Genomic DNA, 25653 nt, shown 5'->3' with positions numbered 1-25653 from the left:
TTTGGGGCTATTTGAGGCCATTTATGGGATTCTTGGGGCCTTTATGGGGCCATTTGGGCCATTTATGGGATTCTTGGGGCCATTTTGGGGCCATTTATTGGACATTTGGGGGCCATTTTGGGGCCATTTGGGGCCATTTATGGGATTCTTGGGCCTTTATGGGGCCATTTGGGGCCATTTATGGGATTCTTGGGGCCATTTGGGGCCATTTATGGGATTCTTGGGGCCATTTGGGACCATTTATTGGACATTTGGGGTCTATTTTGGGGCTATTTGAGGCCATTTGGGGCCATTTATGGGATTCTTGGGGCCATTTGGGGCCATTTATTGGCCATTTGGGGCCATTTGGGGCCATCTGGGCCATTTATGGGATTCTTGGGGTGATTTGGGGCCATTTTGGGGCACTTCAGAGACATTTGGGGTCATTTGGAGACACCAGAGTGTCACTTTGGGGCCATTTATGGGATTCTTGGGGCCATTTTGGAGGCATTTGAGGCAATTTGGGGCCATTTGGGGCCATCTGGGCCATTTATGGGATTCTTGGGACCATTTGGGGTCATTTATTGGACATTTGGGGGCCATTTTGGGGCCATTTGGGGTCATTTGGGGCCATTTATGGGATTCTTGGGGCCTTTATGGGGCCATTTGGGGCCATTTATGGGATTCTTGGGGCCATTTGGGGCCATTCATTGGACATATGGGGCCATTTTGGGGCTATTTGAGGCCATTTGGGGCCATTTATGGGATTCTTGGGGCCTTTATGGGGCCATTTGGGGCCATTTACTGGACATTTGGGGTCCATTTTGGGGCCATTTGGGGTCATTTGGGGCCATTTATGGGATTCTTGGGGCCATTTGGGGTCATTTGTTGGACATATGGGACAATTTGGGGCCATTTATGGGATTCTTGGGGCCATTTTGGGGCCATTTGGGGCCATTTGGGGCCATTTATGGGATTCTTGGGCCATTTTGGGGCCATTTATTGAACATTTGGGGGCCATTTTGGGGCTATTTGAGGCCATTTGGGGCCATTTATGGGATTCTTGGGGCCATTTATGGGATTCTTGGGGCCATTTGGGGCCATTTGGGGCCATTTACTGGACATTTGGGGTCCATTTTGGGGCCATTTGGGGCCATTTATGGGATTCTTGGGGCCATTTGGGGCCATTTAATGGACATTTGGGGCCATTATGGGGCCATTTGAGGCCATTTTGGGCTGTTTATGGGATTCTTGGAGACATTATGGGGCCATTTGGGGCCACTTGGGCCATTTATGGGATTCTTGGGGCCATTTGGGGTCATTTATTGGACATTTGGGGGCCATTTTGGGGCCATTTGGGGCCATTTATGGGATTCTTGGGGCCATTTGGGGCCATTTATTGGACATTTGGGGTCCATTTATGGGGCTATTTGAGGCCATTTGGGGCCATTTATGGGATTCTTGGGGCCTTTATGGGATTCTTGGGGCCATTTGGGGGCCATTTATGGGATTCTTGGGGCCATTTTGGGGCCATTTGGGGTCATTTGGGGCCATTTATTGGACATTTGGGGTCCATTTATGGGGCTATTTGAGGCCATTTGGGGCCATTTATGGGATTCTTGGGGCCATTTGGGGCCGTTTATGGGATTCTTGGGGCCTTTATGGGATTCTTGGGGCCATTTGGGGGCCATTTATGGGATTCTTGGGGCCATTTTGGGGCCATTTGCGGTCATTTGGGGCCACTTATGGGATTCTTGGGGCCATTTTGGGGCCATTTATGGGATTCTTGGGGCCATTTTGGGGCCATTTATTGGACACCAAAGTGTCACTTTGGGGCCATTTGGGGCCATTTATAGGATTCTTGGGGCCATTTGGGGTCATTTATTGGACATTTGGGGGCCATTTTGGGGCCATTTGGGGCCATTTATGGGATTCTTGGGGCCATTTGGGGCCGTTTATTGGACATATGGGGCCATTTTGGGGCCATTTGGGGCCATTTATGGGATTCTTGGGGCCACTTATGGGATTCTTGGGGCCTTTAAGGGGCCATTTGGGGCCATTTACTGGACATTTGGGGTCTATTTTGGGGCTATTTGAGGCCATTTGGGGCCATTTATGGGATTCTTGGGGCCATTTGGGGTCATTTACTGGACATTTGGGGCCATTTTGGGGCCATTTGGGGCCGTTTATGGGATTCTTGGGGCCATTTGGGGCCATTTATTGGCCATTTGGGGCCATTTGGGGCCATCTGGGACATTTATGGGATTCTTGGGGCCATTTGGGGCCATTTATGGGATTCTCGGGGCCATTTTGGGGACATTTGAGGCCATTTGGGGTCGTTTATGGGATTCTTGGGCCATTTGGGGTCATTTGTTGGACATATGGGACAATTTGGGGCCATTTATGGGATTCTTGGGGCCTTTATGGGGCCATTTGGGCCATTTATGGGATTCTTGGGGCCATTTGGGGCCATTTATTGGACATTTGGGGTCCATTTTGGGGCTATTTGAGGCCATTTGGGGCCGTTTATGGGACATATGGGGCCATTTGGGGCCATTTATGGGATTCTTGGGGCCATTTGGGGCCATTTATGGGATTCTTGGGGCCTTTATGGAGCCATTTGGGTCCAATTATGAAATTCTTGGGGCCTTTATGGGGCCATTTGGGGCCATTTATTGGACATATGGGGTCCATTTTGGGGCTATTTGAGGCCATTTGGGGCCATTTATGGGATTCTTGGGGCCATTTGGGGTCATTTATGGGATTCTTGGGGCCATTTGGGGCCGTTTATGGGACTCTTGGGGCCATTTGGGGCCATTTATGGGATTCTTGGGGCCATTTATGGGATTCTTGGGGCCTTTATGGGGCCATTTGAGGCCATTTATTGGACATATGGTTCCATTTTGGGGCTATTTGAGGCCATTTGGGGCCATTTATGGGACATATGGGGCCATTTGGGGTCGTTTATGGGATTCTTGGGGTCTCTATGAAGCCATTTGGGGCCATTTGGGGCCGTTTATGGGATTCTTGGGGCCATTTTGGGGCCATTTATTGGACATTTGGGGGCCATTTTGGGGCTATTTGAGGCCATTTATGGGATTCTTGGGGCCTTTATGGGGCCATTTGGGCCATTTATGGGATTCTTGGGGCCATTTTGGGGCCATTTATTGGACATTTGGGGGCCATTTTGGGGCCATTTGGGGCCATTTATGGGATTCTTGGGGCCATTTGGGGTCATTTAATGGACATTTGGGGCCATTTGGGGCCATTTATGGGATTCTTGGGGCCATTTTGGGGCCATTTGAGGCCATTTGGGGCCATTTATGGGATTCTTGGGGCCATTTGGGGCCATTTAATGGACATTTGGGGCCATTATGGGGCCATTTGAGGCCATTTGGGGCCATTTATGGGATTCTTGGGGCCTTTATGGGATTCTTGGGACCATTTGGGGCCATTTATGGGATTCTTGGGGCCATTTGGGGTCATTTATTGGACATATGGGGCCATTTTGGGGCCATTTGAGGCCATTTTGGGACCATATGGGGCCATTTGGGGTCCCTTCTTGCTGTCCCCACCCCATTGATTCACCCATAAAGACACACAGCTGTGTCACCCTCATTAATTATCCCCCTCATTAATTATCCCCCTCATTAATTAACACCCTCATTAATTAATTAACACCGTCGTTAATTAACACGCTGCTTTATTGGCTCCATCCCATTGGGGTCCATTCTCCCCTTTTAGGGTTTCTTCGGTCTTGAGGCCTGAACCAAAGCCCAGAGGGAATAGCAGGTACCTGGGGGGTCAATGGGGTTATGGGGTCAATGGGGTCTATAGGGTCAATGGGGTCTATAGGGTCAATGGGGTCTATGGGGTCTATGGGGACATTGGGGTCAATGGGGTCATTAAGGTCAATGGGGATAATGGGGTCAATAGGGTCAATGGGGTTATGGGGTCAATGGGGATATTGGGGTCAATGGGGACATTGGGATCAATGGGGTCAATGGGGTCTATAGGGTCAATGGGGTCTATGGGGTCTATGGGGTCAATGGGGTCTATGGGGTCAATGGGGTCTATGGGGTCAATGGGGTCTATAGGGTCAATGGGGTCAATGGGGTCAATAGGGTCAATGGAGTCAATGGGGACATTGGGGTCAATGGGGTCAATGGGGTCAATGGGGTCAATGGGGACATTGGGGTCAATGGGGTCAATGGGGACATTGGGGTCAATGGGGACATTGGGGTCAATAGGGTCAATGGAGTCAATGGGGACATTGGGGTCAATGGGGATGTTGTGGGGTCAATAGGGTCAATAGGGTCAATATGGGATTATGGGGTCATTGGGGTCAATGGGGACATTGGGGTCTATGGGGTCTATGGGGTCAATGGGGTCAATGGGGACATTGGGGTCAATAGGGTCAATGGAGTCAATGGGGACATTGGGGTCAATGGGGACATTGGGGTCAATGGGGTCATTGGGGTCAATGGGGATATTGGGGTTAATGGGGATATTGTAGGGTCAATAGGGTCAATAGGTCATTATGGGGTTATGGGGTCAATAGGATCAATAGGGTCATTATGGGGTTATAGGGTCAATAGGGTCATTATGGGGTTATAGGGTCAATGGGGTCAATGGGGTCAATGGGGTCAATGGGGTCTATGGGGTCTATGGGGTCTATGGGGTCTATGGGATCTATGGGGTCAATGGGGTCTATGGGGTCAATGGGGTCAATGGGGTCAATGGGGTCATTATGGGGTTATGGGGTCATTGGGGTCAATGGGGTCAATGGGGACATTGGGATCAATGGGGTCAATGGGGTCAATAGGGTCATTATGGGGTTATGGGGTCATTGGGGTCAATGGGGACATTAGGATCAATGGGGTCAATAGGGTCAATGGGGTCAATGGGGACATTGGGGTCAATGGGGTCAATGGGGTCATTGGGGTCATTATGGGATTATGGGGTCAATGGGGTCATTATGGGGTTATGGGTTCATTGGGATCAATGGGGACCCTGGGGTCAATGGGGACATTGGGGTCAATGGGGACATTGGGATCATTGGGGTCAATGGGGACATTATGGGGCCATTGGAATCAATGGGGCCATTGGCATCAATAGGGTCAATGGGGTCAATGGGGACATTGGGATCAATGGGGACATTGGGGTCAATGGGGTCAATAGGGTCAATGGGGTCAATAGGGTCAATGGGATCAATGGGGTCAATGGGGTCATTGGGGTCAATGGGGTCAATGGGGTCAATGGGGTCAATAGGGTCAATGGGGACATTGGGGTCAATGGGGACATTGTGGGGTTATGGGGTCAATGGGGTCATTGGGGTCAATGGGGTCAATGGGGACATTGTAGGATCAATGGGGTCAATAGGGTCATTTTGGGGTTATGGGGTCAATGGGATCAATGGGGACATTGGGGTCAATGGGGTCAATAGGGTCAATAGGGTCACTATGGGGTTATGGGGTCATTGGGATCAATGGCGTCAATGGGGTCTATGGGGTCTATAGGGTCTATGGGGTCAATGGGGTCTATGGGGTCAATGGGGTCTATAGGGTCAATGGGGTCAATAGGGTCATTATGGGGTAATGGGGTCATTGGGATCAATGGGGTCAATGGGGTCAATAGGGTCAATGGGATCAATGGGGTCAATGGGGTCAATGGGGTCAATGGGGTCAATGGGGTCTATAGGGTCAATGGGGACATTGGGGTCAATGGGGTCATTATGGGGTTATGGGGTCATTGGGATCAATGGGGATATTGGGGTCAATGGGGTCATTATGGGGTCTATGGGGTCAATGGGGTCTATGGGGTCCATGGGGTCCATGGGGTCAATGGGGTCTATAGGGTCAATGGGGTCTATGGGGTCAATGGGGTCAATGGGGTCTATAGGGTCAATGGGGTCTATGGCGTCAATGGGGTCTATAGGGTCAATGGGGTCTATGGGGTCAATGGGGTCAATGGGGTCAATGGGGTCTATAGGGTCAATGGGGTCTATGGTGTCAATGGGGTCTATGGGGTCTATGGGGTTAATGGGGTCTATGGGGTCAATGGGGTCCATGGGGTCCATGGGGTCAATGGGGTCTATAGGGTCAATGGGGTCTATGGGGTCAATGGGGTCAATGGGGTCTATAGGGTCAATGGGGTCTATGGTGTCAATGGGGTCTATGGGGTCTATGGGGTCTATGGGGTCAATGGGGTCTATGGGGTCAATGGGGTCAATGGGGTCTATAGGGTCAATGGGGTCTATGGGGTCTATGGGGTCAATGGGGTCTATGGGGTCAATGGGGTCCATGGGGTCAATAGGGTCAATAGGGTCATTATGGGCTTATGGGGATATTGGGGTCAATAGGGTCATTATGGGGTTATGGGGTCAATGGGGTCATTAAGGGGTTATAGGGTCAATGGGGTCAATGGGGTCATTATGGGGTTATAGGGTCAATGGGGTCAATGGGGACATTGGGGTCAATGGGGACATTGTGAGGTTAATAGGGTCAATAGTGTCATTATGTGGTTATTATGGGATTATTATGGGATCATTATGGGGTTTCTATCTGGTCATTATGGGGTTTCTATGGGGTTTCTATGGGGTCTCTATGGGGTTTCCATGGGGTTATTATGGGGTTTCTGTGGGGTCATTATGGGGTCTCTATGGGGTCTCTATGGGGTCTCTATGGGTCTCTATGGGGTTTCTATGGGGTCATTATGGGGTTTCTATGGGGTTTTTATGGGTCTCTATGGGGTCATTATTGGGTCTCTATGGGTCTCTATGGGTCTCTATGGGGTTTCTATAGGGTCTCTATGGATTTCTATGGGGTTTCTATGGGGTCTCTATGGGGTTTCTATGGGGTTTCTATGGGGTCCTTATGGGGTTCCTATGGGGTTTTTATGGGGTCTCTATGGGGTCTCTATGGGTCTCTATGGGTCTCTATGGGTCTCTATGGGTCTCTATGTGTCTCTATGGGTCCCTATGTATCTCTATGGGGCTCTATGGGTCCCTATGGGTCTCTATGGGTCTCTATGGGTCTCTATGGGGTCTAAGGGTCTCTATGGGGTTATTATGGGTCTCTATGGGTCTCTATGGGTCCCTATGGGGCTCTATGGGTCCCTGTGGGTGTCTATGGGTCTCTATGGGTCTCTATGGGGTTATTATGGGTCTCTATGGGTCTCTATGGGTCCCTATGGGTCTCTATGGGTCTCTATGGGTCTCTATGGGTCTCTATGGGTCCCTATGGGTCTCTATGGGTCCCTGTGGGTCTCTATGGGTCTCTATGGGGTTATTATGGGTCTCTATGGGTCTCTATGGGTCTCTATGGGTCTCTATGGGGTCTCTATGGGTCCCTATGGGTCTCTATGGGTCTCTATGTGTCTCTATGGGTCTCTATGTGTCTCTATGGGTCGCTATGGGTCCCTATGGGTCTCTATGGGTCTCTATGGGTCCCTATGGGTCTCTATGGGTCTCTATGGGTCCCTATGGGTCTCTATGGGTCTCTATGGGTCCCTATGGGTCCCTATGGGTCCCTATGGTTCCCTATGGGTCTCTATGGGTCCCTATGGGTCCCTATGGGTCCCTATGGGTCCCTATGGGTCTCTATGGGTCCCTATGGGTCCCTATGGGTCCCTATGTGTCCCTATGGGGCTCTATGTATCTCTATGGGGCTCTATGTATCTCTATGGGTCTCTATGGGTCTCTATGGGTCTCTATGGGTCTCTATGGGTCCCTATGGGTCTCTATGTGTCTCTATGGGTCTCTATGGGGTCCCTATGGGTCTCTATGGGTCCCTATGGGTCCCTATGGGTCTCTATGGGTCTCTATGGGTCTCTATGTATCTCTATGGGTCTCTATGTGTCTCTATGGGTCTCTATGGGTCTCTATGGGTCGCTATGGGTCTCTATGGGTCTCTATGGGTCGCTATGGGTCGCTATGGGTCCCTATGGGTCTCTATGGGTCCCTATGGGTCTCTATGGGTCCCTATGGGTCTCTATGGGTCTCTATGGGTCTCTATGGGGTTCCTATGGGTCTCTATGGGGTCTCTATGGGTCTCTATGGGTCCCTATGGGTCTCTATGGGTCTCTATGGGTCCCTATGGGTCCCTATGGGTCCCTATGTATCTCTATGGGTCTCTATGGGTCCCTATGGGTCTCTATGGGTCTCTATGGGTCCCTATGGGTCTCTATGTGTCTCTATGGGTCTCTATGGGTCTCTATGGGTCGCTATGGGTCTCTATGGGTCTCTATGGGTCGCTATGGGTCGCTATGGGTCCCTATGGGTCTCTATGGGTCCCTATGGGTCTCTATGGGTCTCTATGGGTCTCTATGGGGTTCCTATGGGTCTCTATGGGGTCTCTATGGGTCTCTATGGGTCCCTATGGGTCTCTATGGGTCTCTATGGGTCCCTATGGGTCCCTATGGGTCCCTATGTATCTCTATGGGTCTCTATGGGTCCCTATGGGTCTCTATGGGTCTCTATGGGTCCCTATGGGTCTCTATGGGTCCCTATGGGTCTCTATGGGGTCCCTATGGGGCTCTATGGGTCCCTATGGGGCTCTATGTATCTCTATGGGGCTCTATGGGTCTCTATGGGTCTCTATGGGTCTCTATGGGTCCCTATGGGGCTCTATGGGTCCCTATGGGTCCCTATGGGTCTCTATGGGTCCCTATGGGTCCCTATGGGGCTCTATGTATCTCTATGGGTCCCTATGGGTCCCTATGGGGTTATTATGTGTCCCTATGGGGCTCTATGTATCTCTATGGGGCTCTATGGGTCCCTATGGGTCCCTGTGGGTCTCTATGGGTCCCTGTGGGTCTCTATGGGTCTCTATGGGTCTCTATGGGGTCTCTATGGGTCTCTATGGGTCTCTATGGGTCCCTATGGGTCTCTATGGGTCCCTATGGGTCTCTATGGGGTCTCTATGGGTCCCTATGGGTCCCTATGGGTCTCTATGGGTCCCTATGGGTCTCTATGGGTCTCTATGGGTCTCTATGGGTCCCTATGGGTCTCTATGGTCCCTATGGGTCCCTATGGGTCTCTATGGGTCTCTATGGGTCCCTATGGGTCTCTATGGGTCTCTATGGGTCCCTATGGGTCTCTATGGGTCTCTATGGGTCCCTATGGGTCTCTATGGGTCTCTATGGGGCTCTATGGGTCTCTATGGGTTCCTATGTGTCTCTATGGGTCTCTATGGGTCTCTATGGGTCCCTATGGGGCTCTATGGGTCCCTATGGGTCTCTATGGGTCTCTATGGGTCTCTATGGGTCCCTATGGGTCCCTATGGGTCTCTATGGGTCTCTATGGGTCTCTATGGGTCCCTATGGGTCCCTATGGGTCTCTATGGGTCCCTATGGGTCTCTGTGGGTCTCTATGGGTCTCTATGGGGCTCTATGTGTCTCTATGGGTCTCTATGGGTCTCTATGGGGCTCTATGTGTCTCTATGGGTCTCTATGGGACTCTATGGGGTCTCTATGGGTCTCTATGGGTCCCTATGGGTCTCTATGGGTCCCTATGGGTCTCTATGGGGTTTCTATGGGGTCCCTATGGGTCTCTATGGGTCTCTATGGGTCTCTATGGGTCTCTATGGGTCCCTATGGGTCCCTATGGGTCTCTATGGGGTTTCTATGGGGTCCCTATGGGTCTCTATGGGTCTCTATGGGTCTCTATGGGTCTCTATGGGTCCCTATGGGTCCCTATGGGTCTCTATGGGGTCTCTATGGGTCTCTATGGGTCCCTATGGGTCCCTATGGGTCTCTATGGGGTCCCTATGGGTCTCTATGGGTCTCTATGGGTCCCTATGGGTCTCTATGGGTCCCTATGGGTCCCTATGGGGCTCTATGGGTCCCTATGGGTCTCTATGGGTCTCTATGGGGTTTCTATGGGTCCCTATGGGTCTCTATGGGTCTCTATGGGTCTCTATGGGTCCCTATGGGTCTCTATGGGGTTTCTATGGGTCTCTATGGGTCCCTATGGGTCCCTATGGGTCTCTATGGGTCTCTATGGGTCCCTATGGGTCTCTATGGGGTTTCTATGGGTCTCTATGGGTCCCTATGGGTCCCTATGGGTCCCTATGGGTCTCTATGGGTCCCTATGGGTCTCTATGGGTCCCTATGTGTCTCTATGGGTCTCTATGGGTCCCTATGGGTCCCTATGGGTCTCTATGGGTCCCTATGGGTCTCTATGGCTCTCTATGGGTCCCTATGGGTCTCTATGGGTCCCTATGGGTCTCTATGGGTCTCTATGGGGTCCCTATGGGTTTCTATGGGTCTCTATGTATCTCTATGGGGCTCTATGGGTCCCTATGGGTCCCTATGGGTCTCTATGGGTCCCTATGGGTCCCTATGTATCTCTATGGGTCCCTATGTATCTCTATGGGGCTCTATGGGGTTATTATGGGTCCCTATGGGTCTCTATGGGGTTATTATGGGTCCCTATGGGTCTCTATGGGTCCCTATGGGTCTCTATGGGTCTCTATGGGGTCTCTATGGGGTTTCTATGGGTCTCTATGGGTCCCTATGGGTCTCTATGGGGTCTCTATGGGTCCCTATGGGTCCCTATGTATCTCTATGGGTCCCTATGGGTCTCTATGGGTCTCTATGTGTCTCTATGGGTCTCTATGGGTCTCTATGGGTCTCTATGGCTCCCTATGGGTCTCTATGGGTCTCTATGGGTCCCTATGGGTCCCTATGGGTCCCTATGGGTCCCTATGGGTCCCTATGTGTCTCTATGGGTCCCTATGGGGCTCTATGGGTCTCTATGGGTCCCTATGGGTCCCTATGGGTCTCTATGGGTCCCTATGGGTCCCTTTGGGTCTCTATGGGTCTCTATGGGTCTCTATGGGTCTCTATGTGTCTCTATGGGTCTCTATGGGTCTCTATGGGTCTCTATGGCTCCCTATGGGTCTCTATGGGTCTCTATGGGTCCCTATGGGTCCCTATGGGTCCCTATGGGTCCCTATGGGTCCCTATGTGTCTCTATGGGTCCCTATGGGGCTCTATGGGTCTCTATGGGTCCCTATGGGTCCCTATGGGTCTCTATGGGTCCCTATGGGTCCCTTTGGGTCTCTATGGGTCTCTATGGGTCCCTATGGGTCTCTATGGGTCTCTATGGGTCCCTATGGGTCCCTATGGGTCCCTATGGGTCTCTATGGGTCTCTATGGGTCCCTATGGGTCTCTATGGGTCTCTATGGGTCCCTATGGGTCTCTATGGGTCCCTATGGGTCTCTATGGGTCTCTATGGGTCCCTATGGGTCTCTATGGGTTCCTATGGGTCCCTATGGGTCCCTATGGGTCTCTATGGGTCTCTATGGGTCTCTATGGGTCTCTATGGGGTCTCTATGGGTCTCTATGTCTCTCTATGGATCTCTATGGGGTCTCTATGGGTCTCTATGGGTCTCTATGGGGTCTCTATGGGGTTATTATGGGGTCTCTATGGGTCTCTATGGGTCTCTATGGGTCTCTATGGGTCCCTATGGGGTCTCTATGGGGTCTCTATGGGTCTCTATGGGGTCTCTATGGTGTTTCTATGGGGTCTCTATGGGGTCTCTATGGGTCTCTATGTCTCTCTATGGGGTCTCTATGGGGTCTCTATGGGTCCCTATGGGTCCCTATGGGTCCCTATGGGTCTCTATGGGGTCTCTATGGGTCCCTATGGGGCTCTATGGGTCTCTATGGGGCTCTATGGGTCCCTATGGGTCCCTATGTATCTCTATGGGTCTCTATGGGGTCTCTATGGGTCCCTATGGGTCCCTATGGGTCCCTATGGGTCCCTATGGGTCTCTATGGGGTCTCTATGGGTCCCTATGGGGCTCTATGGGTCTCTATGGGTCTCTATGGGTCTCTATGGGTCTCTATGGGGTCTCTATGGGTCTCTATGGGTCTCTATGGGTCCCTATGGGGCTCTATGGGTCTCTATGGGTCTCTATGGGGTCTCTATGGGTCCCTATGTATCTCTATGGGGCTCTATGTATCTCTATGGGGCTCTATGTATCTCTATGGGGCTCTATGTGTCCCTATGGGCCGTACCCAGGCAGCAGATCGCCGTGGTCACATGGTACAAGGCCGAGTCCAGCGCCCCCCCCTTGAGGTGAACGGGGAGACCATTGTCCTCCTATGGAACCAGTAATTAACGCTAATTAATTCATTAATTAACCCCAATTCATTAATTAATTAACCCCGATTCATTCATTAACCCCAATTCATTAAGTAACAGCACCCCAATTAATTAACCATCACCAATTAATTAATTAACCCCAATTAATTAACCATCACCAATTAATTAATTAACCCCAATTAATTAACCATCACCAATTAATTAATTAACCCCAATTCATTAATTAACCCCAATTCATTAATTAATTAACCCCGATTCATTCATTAACCCCAATTCATTAAGTAACCGCACCCCAATTAATTGACCACGCTGACTAATTAACCCCAATTAATTAAGCTTCACCAATTAATTAATTAATTAACCCCATTAATTAATTAACCCCAATTCATTATTAACCCCAAGTCATTAATTAACCCTCAATTAATTACACCCCCCCCAATTAAGTAACCGCACCCCAATTAATTGACCACGCTGAATAATTAACCCCAATTAATTAACCATCACAAATTAATTAATTAATTAACCCCAATTAATTAACCATCACAAATTAATTAATTAATTAACCCTAACTAATTAACCATCACCAATTAATTAACCCTAATTAATTAACCATCACCAATGAATTAATTAAGCCCAATTAATTGATACCGACTAATTAATTAACTCCAACTAATTAACCCCAATTGACTCCAACTAATTAATTAACCCCAACTAATTAACCCCAATTAATTGTCTGCAGCAATTAATTAATCCCCAATTAATTAATTAACCCTAATTAATTCATTAACCCCAATTAATTCATTAACCACACTAATTATCCTCAAATAACCCCAACTAATTAACCACACCAATTAATTAATTATCCCCCAATTAATTAATTAACCCCAATTAATTAACCTCCCCGCCGACTAATTAACCACCACCCCATTAATTAACCACCCCAATTAACTAATTAACCCCAATTGATTAATTAACCCATATTAATAAACCCCAATTAATTAACCACACCAATTAATCGTCCCCAACTAATTAACCACACCAATTAATTAATTAACCCCAATTAATTAATTAACCCCAACTAATTAATTAACCCCAACTAATTAACCTCCCTGACTAATTAACCACCACCCCATTAATTAACCACACCAATTAATTAATTAACCCCAATTGATTAATTAACCCATATTAATAAACCCCAATTAATTAACCACACCAATTAATCGACCCCAATTAATTAACCACACCAATTAATTAATTAACCCCAATTAATTAACCCCAATTAATTAACCTCCCCGACTAATTAACCACCACCCCATTAATTAACCACACCAATTAATTAATTAACCCCAATTAATTAATTAACCCCAATTAATTAATTAACCCCAATTAATTAACCCCCCTGCTGACTAATTAACCACCACCCCATTAATTAACCACACCAATTAATTAACCCGGATTAATTAACCCACATTAATTAACCCCAATTAATTAACCACACTAATTAATCGACCCCAATTAATTAACCCCAGCCCAATTAACTGACAGCCCCTAATTAACATAACCACGGCTCCAACTAATTAACCACCCCAATTAATTAATTAACCTAATTAATTAACCTAATTAATTAACCTAATTAATTAACCTAATTAATTAGTTAATGACCTGGAAATGCTTCTGATGCTCCTTGACCTGGTTGTGGATGCGCCGTGGGGCCGCGGGGGGGCGCAGGAGCCCCATAGGAACAGCCTGAATGTGGGGGGGGGGGGGAGCAGCTATGGGTCAGAGCCGGCCCCATAGAGAGACCCCATAGAGAGACCCTGCCCCATAGAGAGACCCTGCCCCATAGAGAGACCCTGCCCCATAGAGAGACCCTGCCCCATAGAGACCCATAGAGAGACCCTGCCCCATAGAGAGACCCTGCCCCATAGAGAGACCCTGCCCCATAGAGACCCATAGAGACCCCTGCCCCATAGAGAGACCCTGCCCCATAGAGAGACCCCATAGAGAGACCCTGCCCCATAGAGACCCATAGAGACCCTGCCCCATAGAGAGACCCTGCCCCATAGAGACCCATAGAGAGACCCTGCCCCATAGAGACCCATAGAGAGACCCTGCCCCATAGAGACCCTGCCCCATAGAGACCCATAGAGAGACCCTGCCCCATAGAGACCCATAGAGAGACCCTGCCCCATAGAGACCCTGCCCCATAGAGACCCATAGAGACCCATAGAGAGACCCTGCCCCATAGAGACCCATAGAGAGACCCTGCCCCATAGAGACCCATAGAGAGACCCTGCCCCATAGAGACCCTGCCCCATAGAGAACCATAGAGACCCATAGAGAGACCCTGCCCCATAGAGAGACCCTGCCCCATAGAGACCCATAGAGAGACCCTGCCCCATAGAGACCCATAGAGAGACCCTGCCCCATAGAGAGACCCCGCCCCATAGAGACCCATAGAGACCCCTGCCCCATAGAGACCCTGCCCCATAGAGAGACCCTGCCCCATAGAGACCCATAGAGAGACCCTGCCCCATAGAGAGACCCTGCCCCATAGAGAGACCCTGCCCCATAGAGACCCATAGAGAGACCCTGCCCCATAGAGACCCATAGAGACCCATAGAGAGACCCTGCCCCATAGAGACCCATAGAGACCCATAGAGAGACCCCTGCCCCATAGAGACCCTGCCCCATAGAGACCCATAGAGAGACCCTGCCCCATAGAGACCCATAGAGAGACCCTGCCCCATAGAGAGACCCTGCCCCATAGAGACCCATAGAGAGACCCTGCCCCATAGAGACCCATAGAGAGACCCTGCCCCATAGAGAGACCCTGCCCCATAGAGAGACCCTGCCCCATAGAGACCCATAGAGAGACCCTGCCCCATAGAGACCCATAGAGACCCATAGAGACCCTGCCCCATAGAGACCCATAGAGAGACCCTGCCCCATAGAGAGACCCTGCCCCATAGAGACCCATAGAGACCCTGCCCCATAGAGACCCATAGAGACCCCTGCCCCATAGAGACCCATAGAGAGACCCCCTGCCCCATAGAGACCCATAGAGACCCCTGCCCCATAGAGAGACCCTGCCCCATAGAGACCCATAGAGAGACCCTGCCCCATAGAGACCCATAGAGAGACCCTGCCCCATAGAGACCCATAGAGACCCATAGAGACCCTGCCCCATAGAGACCCATAGAGAGACCCTGCCCCATAGAGAGACCCTGCCCCATAGAGACCCATAGAGAGACCCTGCCCCATAGAGACCCATAGAGACCCCTGCCCCATAGAGAGACCCTGCCCCATAGAGACCCATAGAGAGACCCTGCCCCATAGAGAGACCCTGCCCCATAGAGACCCTGCCCCATAGAGAGACCCTGCCCCATAGAGAGACCCTGCCCCATAGAGACCCTGCCCCATAGAGACCCATAGAGACCCCTGCCCCATAGAGAGACCCTGCCCCATAGAGAGACCCTGCCCCATAGAGACCCATAGAGACCCTGCCCCATAGAGACCCATAGAGAGACCCTGCCCCATAGAGAGACCCCGCCCCATAGAGACCCATAGAGAGACCCTGCCCCATAGAGACCCATAGAGACCCATAGAGACCCTGCCCCATAGAGACCCATAGAGAGACCCTGCCCCATAGAGAGACCCTGCCCCATAGAGACCCATAGAGACCCTGCCCCATAGAGACCCATAGAGACCCCTGCCCCATAGAGACCCATAGAGAGACCCCCTGCCCCATAGAGACCCATAGAGACCCCTGCCCCATAGAGAGACCCTGCCCCATAGAGACCCATAGAGAGACCCTGCCCCATAGAGACCCATAGAGAGACCCTGCCCCATAGAGACCCATAGAGACCCATAGAGACCCTGCCCCATAGAGACCCATAGAGAGACCCTGCCCCATAGAGAGACCCTGCCCCATAGAGACCCATAGAGAGACCCTGCCCCATAGAGACCCATAGAGACCCCTGCCCCATAGAGAGACCCTGCCCCATAGAGACCCATAGAGAGACCCTGCCCCATAGAGAGACCCTGCCCCATAGAGACCCTGCCCCATAGAGAGACCCTGCCCCATAGAGAGACCCTGCCCCATAGAGACCCTGCCCCATAGAGACCCATAGAGACCCCTGCCCCATAGAGAGACCCTGCCCCATAGAGAGACCCTGCCCCATAGAGACCCATAGAGACCCTGCCCCATAGAGACCCATAGAGAGACCCTGCCCCATAGAGAGACCCCGCCCCATAGAGACCCATAGAGAGACCCTGCCCCATAGAGAGACCCCGCCCCATAGAGAGACTCCTGCCCCATAGAGAGACCCCGCCCCATAGAGACCCCCTGCCCCATAGAGACCCATAGAGAGACCCTGCCCCATAGAGAGACCCTGCCCCATAGAGACCCATAGAGAGACCCTGCCCCATAGAGAGACCCCCTGCCCCATAGAGACCCATAGAGACCCTGCCCCATAGAGAGACCCACCCCATAGAGACCCATAGAGACCCCGCCCCATAGAGACCCATAGAGAGACCCTGCCCCATAGAGAGACCCTGCCCCATAGAGACCCATAGAGACCCTGCCCCATAGAGACCCTGCCCCATAGAGAGACCCTGCCCCATAGCGCCCCATAGAGAGACCCTGCCCCATAGAGAGACCCCGCCCCATAGAGACCCATAGAGAGACCCTGCCCCATAGAGACCCATAGAGACCCATAGAGAGACCCTGCCCCATAGAGAGACCCTGCCCCATAGAGAGACCCTGCCCCATAGAGACCCATAGAGAGACCCTGCCCCATAGAGACCCATAGAGACCCCTGCCCCATAGAGAGACCCCTGCCCCATAGAGACCCATAGAGAGACCCTGCCCCATAGAGACCCATAGAGACCCTGCCCCATAGAGAGACCCTGCCCCATAGAGACCCATAGAGACCCCTGCCCCATAGAGAGACCCCTGCCCCATAGAGACCCATAGAGAGACCCTGCCCCATAGAGACCCATAGAGACCCTGCCCCATAGAGACCCATAGAGACCCTGCCCCATAGAGACCCCTGCCCCATAGAGACCCATAGAGAGACCCCGCCCCATAGAGAGACCCCGCCCCATAGAGAGACCCTGCCCCATAGAGACCCATAGAGAGACCCCATAGAGAGACCCCGCCCCATAGAGACCCATAGAGAGACCCTGCCCCATAGAGACCCATAGAGAGACCCTGCCCCATAGAGACCCATAGAGACCCATAGAGAGACCCTGCCCCATAGAGAGACCCCGCCCCATAGAGAGACCCCTGCCCCATAGAGAGACCCTGCCCCATAGAGAGACCCTGCCCCATAGCGCCCCATAGAGAGACCCCGCCCCATAGAGAGACCCTGCCCCATAGAGAGACCCCGCCCCATAGAGAGACCCCTGCCCCATAGAGAGACCCCATAGAGAGACCCCGCCCCATAGAGAGACCCCCTGCCCCATAGAGACCCATAGAGACCCCTGCCCCATAGAGAGACCCCATAGAGAGACCCTGCCCCATAGAGACCCATAGAGAGACCCTGCCCCATAGAGAGACCCCTGCCCCATAGAGAGACCCATAGAGAGACCCCGCCCCATAGAGAGACCCCATAGAGAGACCCTGCCCCATAGAGAGACCCTGCCCCATAGAGACCCATAGAGACCCTGCCCCATAGAGACCCTGCCCCATAGAGAGACCCTGCCCCATAGAGACCCATAGAGAGACCCCCCATAGAGAGACCCCGCCCCATAGAGAGACCCCATAGAGAGACCCTGCCCCATAGAGACACCCTGCCCCATAGAGACACCCTGCCCCATAGAGAGACCCCTGCCCCATAGAGAGACCCCGCCCCATAGAGACCCCGCCCCATAGAGAGACCCCGGCCCATAGAGAGACCCCACCCCATAGAGAGACCCCGCCCCATAGAGAGACCCACCCCATAGAGACCCCACCCCATAGAGACCCTGCCCCATAGAGAGACCCCGCCCCATAGAGAGACCCTGCCCCATAGAGAGACCCTGCCCCATAGAGAGACCCATAGAGACCCCTGCCCCATAGAGACCCATAGAGACCCCTGCCCCATAGAGACCCATAGAGACCCCTGCCCCATAGAGAGACCCTGCCCCATAGAGACCCATAGAGAGACCCTGCCCCATAGAGACCCATAGAGACCCTGCCCCATAGAGAGACCCTGCCCCATAGAGAGACCCTGCCCCATAGAGACCCATAGAGAGACCCTGAGACCCATAGAGACCCCTGCCCCATAGAGACCCATAGAGACCCCTGCCCCATAGAGAGACCCTGCCCCATAGAGACCCATAGAGAGACCCTGCCCCATAGAGACCCATAGAGACCCTGCCCCATAGAGAGACCCTGCCCCATAGAGAGACCCTGCCCCATAGAGACCCATAGAGAGACCCTGCCCCATAGAGACCCATAGAGACCCATAGAGACCCTGCCCCATAGAGAGACCCTGCCCCATAGAGAGACCCTGCCCCATAGAGAGACCCCTGCCCCATAGAGAGACCCTGCCCCATAGAGAGACCCTGCCCCATAGAGACCCATAGAGAGACCCTGCCCCATAGAGAGACCCTGCCCCATAGAGACCCATAGAGAGACCCTGCCCCATAGAGACCCATAGAGAGACCCTGCCCCATAGAGAGACCCTGCCCCATAGAGACCCATAGAGAGACCCTGCCCCATAGAGACCCATAGAGAGACCCCTGCCCCATAGAGACCCCTGCCCCATAGAGACCCTGCCCCATAGAGACCCCTGCCCCATAGAGAGACCCCGCCCCATAGAGACCCATAGGGAACCCCCACCCCATAGAGAGACCCCGCCCCATAGAGAGACCCTGCCCCATAGAGAGACCCTGCCCCATAGAGACCCCATAGAGAGACCCTGCCCCATAGAGACCCATAGAGAGACCCTGCCCCATAGCGCCCCATAGAGAGACCCCGCCCCATAGAGACCCCCACCCCATAGAGACCCCACCCCATAGAGACCCCCACCCCATAGAGAGACCCCATAAAGAGACCCCCACCCCATAGAGACCCCCACCCCATAGAGAGACCCACCCCATAGAGACCCCCACCCCATAGAGAGACCCCCACCCCATAGAGACCCCCACCCCATAGAGAGACCCCACCCCATAGAGAGACCTCACCCCATAGAGAGACCCCCACCCTATAGAGACCCCCACCCTATAGTGACCCCCACCCCATAGAGAGACCCACCTCATAGAGACCCCCACCCCATAGAGACCCCACCCCATAGAGACCCCCACCCCATAGAGACCCCCCACACCCCATAGAGACCCATAGGGAACTACCACCCCATAGTGATCCCCACCCCATAGCGCCCTATAGGAACCTCCACCCCATAGGAAGCCCCCCAGCCCCATAGGGATCCCCCCCTCACCCCATAGTGCCCTCCCACCCCATAAAAGTCCCCCACACACCCCATAGGGCCCCCAGCCCCATAGGAACCCCCCCACACCCCATAGAGACCCATAGTGACCCCCCCCTCACCCCATAGCACCCCATAGGAACCCCTCCTCACCCCATAGCGCCCTATAGGGAGCCCCCCTCACCCCATGGCAACCCATAGGCCCCCCCACCCCATAGGCGACCCCGTCACCCCATAGAGCCCCCCACCCCATAGCACCCCATACCCCACAGACACCCCCCACCCTATAGTCCCCCACCCCATAGCGCCCCATAACCCATAGGGACCCCCACCCCCTAGGGTCCTCCCCACCCCATAGAGTCCCGTACCCCATAGCGCCCCATACCCCAAAGTCCCCCCCACCCCATAGGGACCCCCACCCTATAATTCCCCCCCCATCCCATAGCGCCCCATACCCCATAGAGCCTCCCCACCCTATAGGGACCCCCACCCCATAGAGCCCCCCGCCCCATAGTGTCCCCCCTACCCCTTAGAGCCCCCCCCACCCCATAGCCCCCCCCCCCTCCCATAGTCCCCCCACCCCATAGTGTCCCCCCCACCCTATAGAGCCCATAGCTCATAGTCTCCCCCACCCCATAGAGTCCCCAGCCCACAACGCCCCCCCACCCTATAGAGCCCCCCACCCCATAGCACCCCATACCCCATAGGGACCCCCCACCCCATATAGCCCCCTACCCCACAGACGCCCCCCACCCCATAGAAATCCCCACCCTATAGTCCCCCCCTACCCCATAGCGCCCCATACCCCATAGGGACCCCCACAGCTCCCCCAACCCTATAGGGACCCCCACCCTACAGTCCCCCCCCCACCCCATAGGGACCCCCACTGTATAGCCCCCACCCCATAGCGCCCCAGACCCCATAGCGCCCCACACCCCATAGGGACCCCGACCCTATGGTCCCCCCCCCATAGAGCCCCCCACCCTATAGGTCCCCCCACCCCATAGCGCCCCAGACCCCATAGCACCCCATACCCCATAGGGACCCCCACCCCATAGAGCCCCATACCCCATAGCCCCCCCCCACCCCATAGTGCCCCCCACCCTATAGAGCCCCCCACCCCATAGAGCCCCATACCCCATAGTGCCCCCCACCCTATAGAGCCCACCACCCCATAGAGCCCCATACCCCATAGGGCCCCCCCCCCACACACCCCATAAAGACCCCCGCCCCATAGCGCCCCATAGACCATAGAGCCCCCCACCCCATAGAGCCCCCCGCCCCATAGCGCCCCATACCCCATAGGGCCCCATACCCCATAGGGCCCCCCCCACACACCCCATAAAGACCCCCGCCCCATAGCGCCCCATAGACCATAGAGCCCCCCACCCCATAGAGCCCCCCGCCCCATAGCGCCCCATACCCCATAGCGCCCCATAACGCCCCATAGGGACCCCCACCCTATAGTCTCCCCCCACCCCATAGAGCCCCATAACGCCCCATACCCCATAGGACCCCTCAGCCCCATAGAGCCCCCCACCCCATAGCGCCCTCCGCCCCATAGCGCCCCATAGAGCCCCCCCACCCCATAGGGACCCCCACCCTATAGTCTCCCCCCACCCCATAGAGCCCCATAACGCCCCATACCCCATAGGACCCCTCAGCCCCATAGAGCCCCCCACCCCATAGTCTCCCCCCACCCCATAGCGCCCCATAGAGCCCCCCCCACCCCATAGGGACCCCCACCCTATAGTCTCCCCCCACCCCATAGAGCCCCATAACGCCCCATACCCCATAGGACCCCTCAGCCCCATAGAGCCCCCCACCCCATAGTCTCCCCCCACCCCATAGCGCCCCATAGAGCCCCCCCCACCCCATAGGGACCCCCACCCTATAGTCTCCCCCCACCCTATAGAGCCCCATAACGCCCCATACCCCATAGGACCCCTCAGCCCCATAGAGCCCCCCACCCTATAGTCTCCCCCCGCCCCATAGCGCCCCATAGACCATAGAGCCCCCCACCCCATAGCGCCCCCCGCCCCATAGAGCCCCATGACGCCCCATACCCCATAGGACCCCTCAGCCCCATAGAGCCCCATAACGCCCCATACCCCATAGGACCCCTCAGCCCCATAGAGCCCCCCACCCCATAGTCTCCCCCCACCCCATAGCGCCCCATAGAGCCCCCCCACCCCATAGGGACCCCCACCCTATAGTCCCCCCCCACCCTATAGAGCCCCATAACGCCCCATACCCCATAGGGCCCCCCCACACCCCATAGCGCCCCACACCCCATAGGGACCCCCACCCTATAGTCCCCCCCCGGCCCATAGCGCCCCATAACGCCCCATACCCCATAGGACCCCTCAGCCCCATAGAGCCCCCCACCCTATAGTCTCCCCCCGCCCCATAGCGCCCCATAGAGCCCCATACCCCATAGGGCCCCCCCACAGCCCCCAGCCCCCCCACACCCCATAGCGCCCCACACCCCATAGGGACCCCCACCCTATAGTCTCCCCCCACCCCATAGAGCCCCATAACGCCCCATACCCCATAGGACCCCTCAGCCCCATAGAGCCCCATAACGCCCCATACCCCATAGGACCCCTCAGCCCCATAGAGCCCCATAACGCCCCATACCCCATAGGACCCCTCAGCCCCATAGAGCCCCCCACCCCATAGCGCCCCCCGCCCCATAGCGCCCCATAGACCATAGAGCCCCCCACCCTATAGTCTCCCCCCACCCCATAGCGCCCCATAGAGCCCCCCCACCCCATAGAGACCCCCACCCTATAGTCCCCCCCCACCCTATAGAGCCCCATAACGCCCCATACCCCATAGGGCCCCTCAGCCCCATAGCGCCCCATAACGCCCCATACCCCATAGGACCCCTCAGCCCCATAGAGCCCCATAACGCCCCATACCCCATAGGACCCCTCAGCCCCATAGAGCCCCCCACCCCATAGCGCCCCCCGCCCCATAGCGCCCCATAGACCATAGAGCCCCCCACCCTATAGTCTCCCCCCGCCCCATAGCGCCCCATAGACCATAGCGCCCCCCACCCTATAGTCTCCCCCCGCCCCATAGCGCCCCATAGAGCCCCCCCCACCCTATAGTCTCCCCCCGCCCCATAGCGCCCCATAGACCATAGAGCCCCCCACCCCATAGGGCCCCCCCCGCCCCATAGCGCCCCATAGAGCCCCCCCCACCCTATAGTCTCCCCATAGCGCCCCATAGAGCCCCCCCCACCCCATAGCGCCCCATAGCGCCCCATAGAGCCCCATAGCGCCCCATAGCGCCCCATAGCGCCCCATAGCGCCCCATAGCGCCCCATAGCCCCCCCCACCCGTATCGCTCTGTTCATGGTCGCTCCGTCCTTGCCGGGGGGGCACAGAGGACACTGGGGGGGGGGGGGGGGTTATGGGGGAGGGGGCGGAACGGCCACGTGGGGGGGGCGGGATGTGGGGCGGGAGGGGCCCCTATAGGGGGGGAGCGACGGGCGGCACCGATGGGACCGGGGGGGGCAACGGGATCAACGCTGCCCTACGAGACCCCATATAACCCCATAACCCCATAACCCCAATAACCCCATAACCCCCCCATAACCCCATAAACCCCATAACCCCATAAACCCAATAACCCCATAACCCCATAACCCCCTATAACCCCATAACCCCATATAACCCCATATAACCCCATATACCCCCATATAACCCCATATAGCCCCATATCACCCCATAACCCCATATAACCCCATATCACCCCATATAACCCCATATAACCCCATATCACCCCATATAACCCCATATAACCCTATAAAACCCCATATCACCCCATATAACCCCATATAACCCCATAACCCCATATAACCCCATATCACCCCATATACTCCCATATAACCCCATGTAACCCCATATCACCCCATATAACCCCATATAACCCCATATATCCCCCCATATAACCCCATATACCCCCATATAACCCCATATAACCCCATATAACCCCATATAACCCTATATAGCCCCATATAACCCCATATAACCCCATATAACCCCATATATCCCCCATATAACCCCATATAACCCCATACATCCTCCATATAACCCCAATAACCCCAATAACCCCATAACCCCATAACCCAATAACCCTATAACCCCATATAACCCCATATAACCCCATATAAGCCCATATAACCCCATAACCCCATATAACCCCATATAACCCCCTATAACCCCATATAACCCCCTATATCCCCCATATAACCCCACATAACCCCATATACCCCCATATAACCCCATATAACCCCCTATATCCCCCATATAACCCCATATAGCCCCATATAACCCCATATAGCCCCATATAGCCCCATATAACCCCATATACCCCCATATAACCCCATATAACCCCATATAACCCCATATACCCCCATATAACCCCATATAACCCCCATATAACCCCATATAACCCCATGTAACCCCATATCACCCCATATAACCCCATATAACCCCATATAACCCCATATAGCCCCATATAACCCCATATAACCCCATATACCCCATATAACCCCATATAACCCCATATAACCCCATATAACCCCATAGATCCCATATAACCCCATATACCGCCATATAACCCCATATCACCCCATATAACCCTATAAAACCTCATATAACCCCATATCACCCCATATAACCCCATATACCCCCATATAACCCCATATGTCCCCATATAACCCCATATAAGCCCATATACCCCCATATAACCCCATATAACCCCATATACCCCCATATAACCCCATATAACCCCATAACCCCATATAACCCCATATAACCCCATATAACCCCATATGTCCCCATATCACCCCATATAACCCCATATAACCCCATATATCCCCCCATATAACCCCATATAACCCCATATAACCCCATATGTCCCCATATAACCCCATATGTCCCCATATAACCCCATATACCCCCATATAACCCCATATAACCCCATATATCCCCCCATATAACCCCATATAACCCCATATAACCCCATATAGCCCCATATAACCCCATATAACCCCATATAACCCCATATAACCCCATATCACCCCATATAACCCCATATAACCCCATATCACCCCATATAACCCCATATAACCCCATGTAACCCCATATAACCCCATATACCCCCATATAACCCCATATAACCCTATATAGCCCCATATAACCCCATATAACCCCATATAGCCCCATATAACCCCATATAACCCCATATAACCCCCATATAACCCCATATAACCCCATATAACCCCATATCACCCCATATAACCCCATATCACCCCATATAACCCCATATAACCCCATATAACCCCATAACCCCATATACCCCATATAACCCCATATAACCCATATAACCCCATATAACCCCATATATCCCCATAACCCCATAACCCCATACCCCCTATAACCCCATATCCCCCCATAACCATCACACACCATTCACCAAAGTCCTTTATTGATCCCCCCCCCCCCACCCCAAATAAAACCCCAAATAATCCACGACCCCAAATAAATACCCCATAAAAACCGGCCATAAAAAGGGGGGGGGGCTTTAAAGGGGATATTATGGGATGGGGGGGGGGCCTGGACTATCACACAGTGATAAGGGGGGCGGCCCCAAAGTGGGGGGGGGGGTTAATGGGGGGGTCGTTGGGGGTCCCATATTGGGGGGGGGGTCCCAATATTGGGGGGTCCCATATTGGGGGGGGGGTCCCACAGACCCACAATGGGGGGGTCCCCATATAGGGGGGGTCCCATATTAGGGGGGGGGTCCCATATTGGGGGGGGGGTCCCATATGGGGGGGTCCCATATTGGGGGGGGGGCTTATATTGGGGGGGGGTCCCACAGACCCACAATGGGGGGGGTCCCATATTGGGGGGGGGTCCCAAATTGGGTAGGGGTCCCCATATTGGGGGGGTCCCATATTGGGGGGGGGTCTTATATAGGAGGGGGGTCCCACAGACCCACAATGGGGGTTCACATATGGGGGGGGGTCCCCATATAGGGGGGGTTCTTATATGGGGGGGGTCCCACAGACCCACAATGGGGGGGTCCCCATATAGGGGGGGGGTCCCATATTGGGTAGGGGTCCCAATATT

At 53.9% G+C, this 25653-nt stretch overlaps 1 protein-coding gene across 1 annotated transcript; it reads right to left on the bottom strand.

Moving 5' to 3' along the window:
* Positions 1 to 3665: 3665 nt before the first annotated feature.
* LOC146751463 (cytochrome c oxidase subunit 7A1, mitochondrial-like) lies at positions 3666 to 22909 on the bottom strand. Its single transcript, XM_085534627.1, has 4 exons — positions 22854 to 22909; positions 13755 to 13838; positions 12005 to 12089; positions 3666 to 3775 (listed from the first exon to the last, which is right to left on the bottom strand). Exons 1-4 carry the CDS (start codon positions 22869 to 22871, stop codon positions 3720 to 3722), a joined length of 243 nt encoding a protein of 80 aa, XP_085390753.1. The 5' UTR covers positions 22872 to 22909; the 3' UTR covers positions 3666 to 3719.
* Between the last annotated feature and the right edge of the window lie 2744 nt (positions 22910 to 25653).

The sequence above is a fragment of the Coturnix japonica genome, unplaced genomic scaffold (genome assembly GCF_054131305.1).
Source record: "Coturnix japonica strain WE unplaced genomic scaffold, WE-NBRP24 Scf089, whole genome shotgun sequence".
In the NCBI taxonomy this organism is placed as follows: domain Eukaryota; kingdom Metazoa; phylum Chordata; class Aves; order Galliformes; family Phasianidae; genus Coturnix; species Coturnix japonica.
Note: the sequence above shows the minus strand (reverse complement) of the source record. Positions and strands in the feature narration are given on the sequence as shown.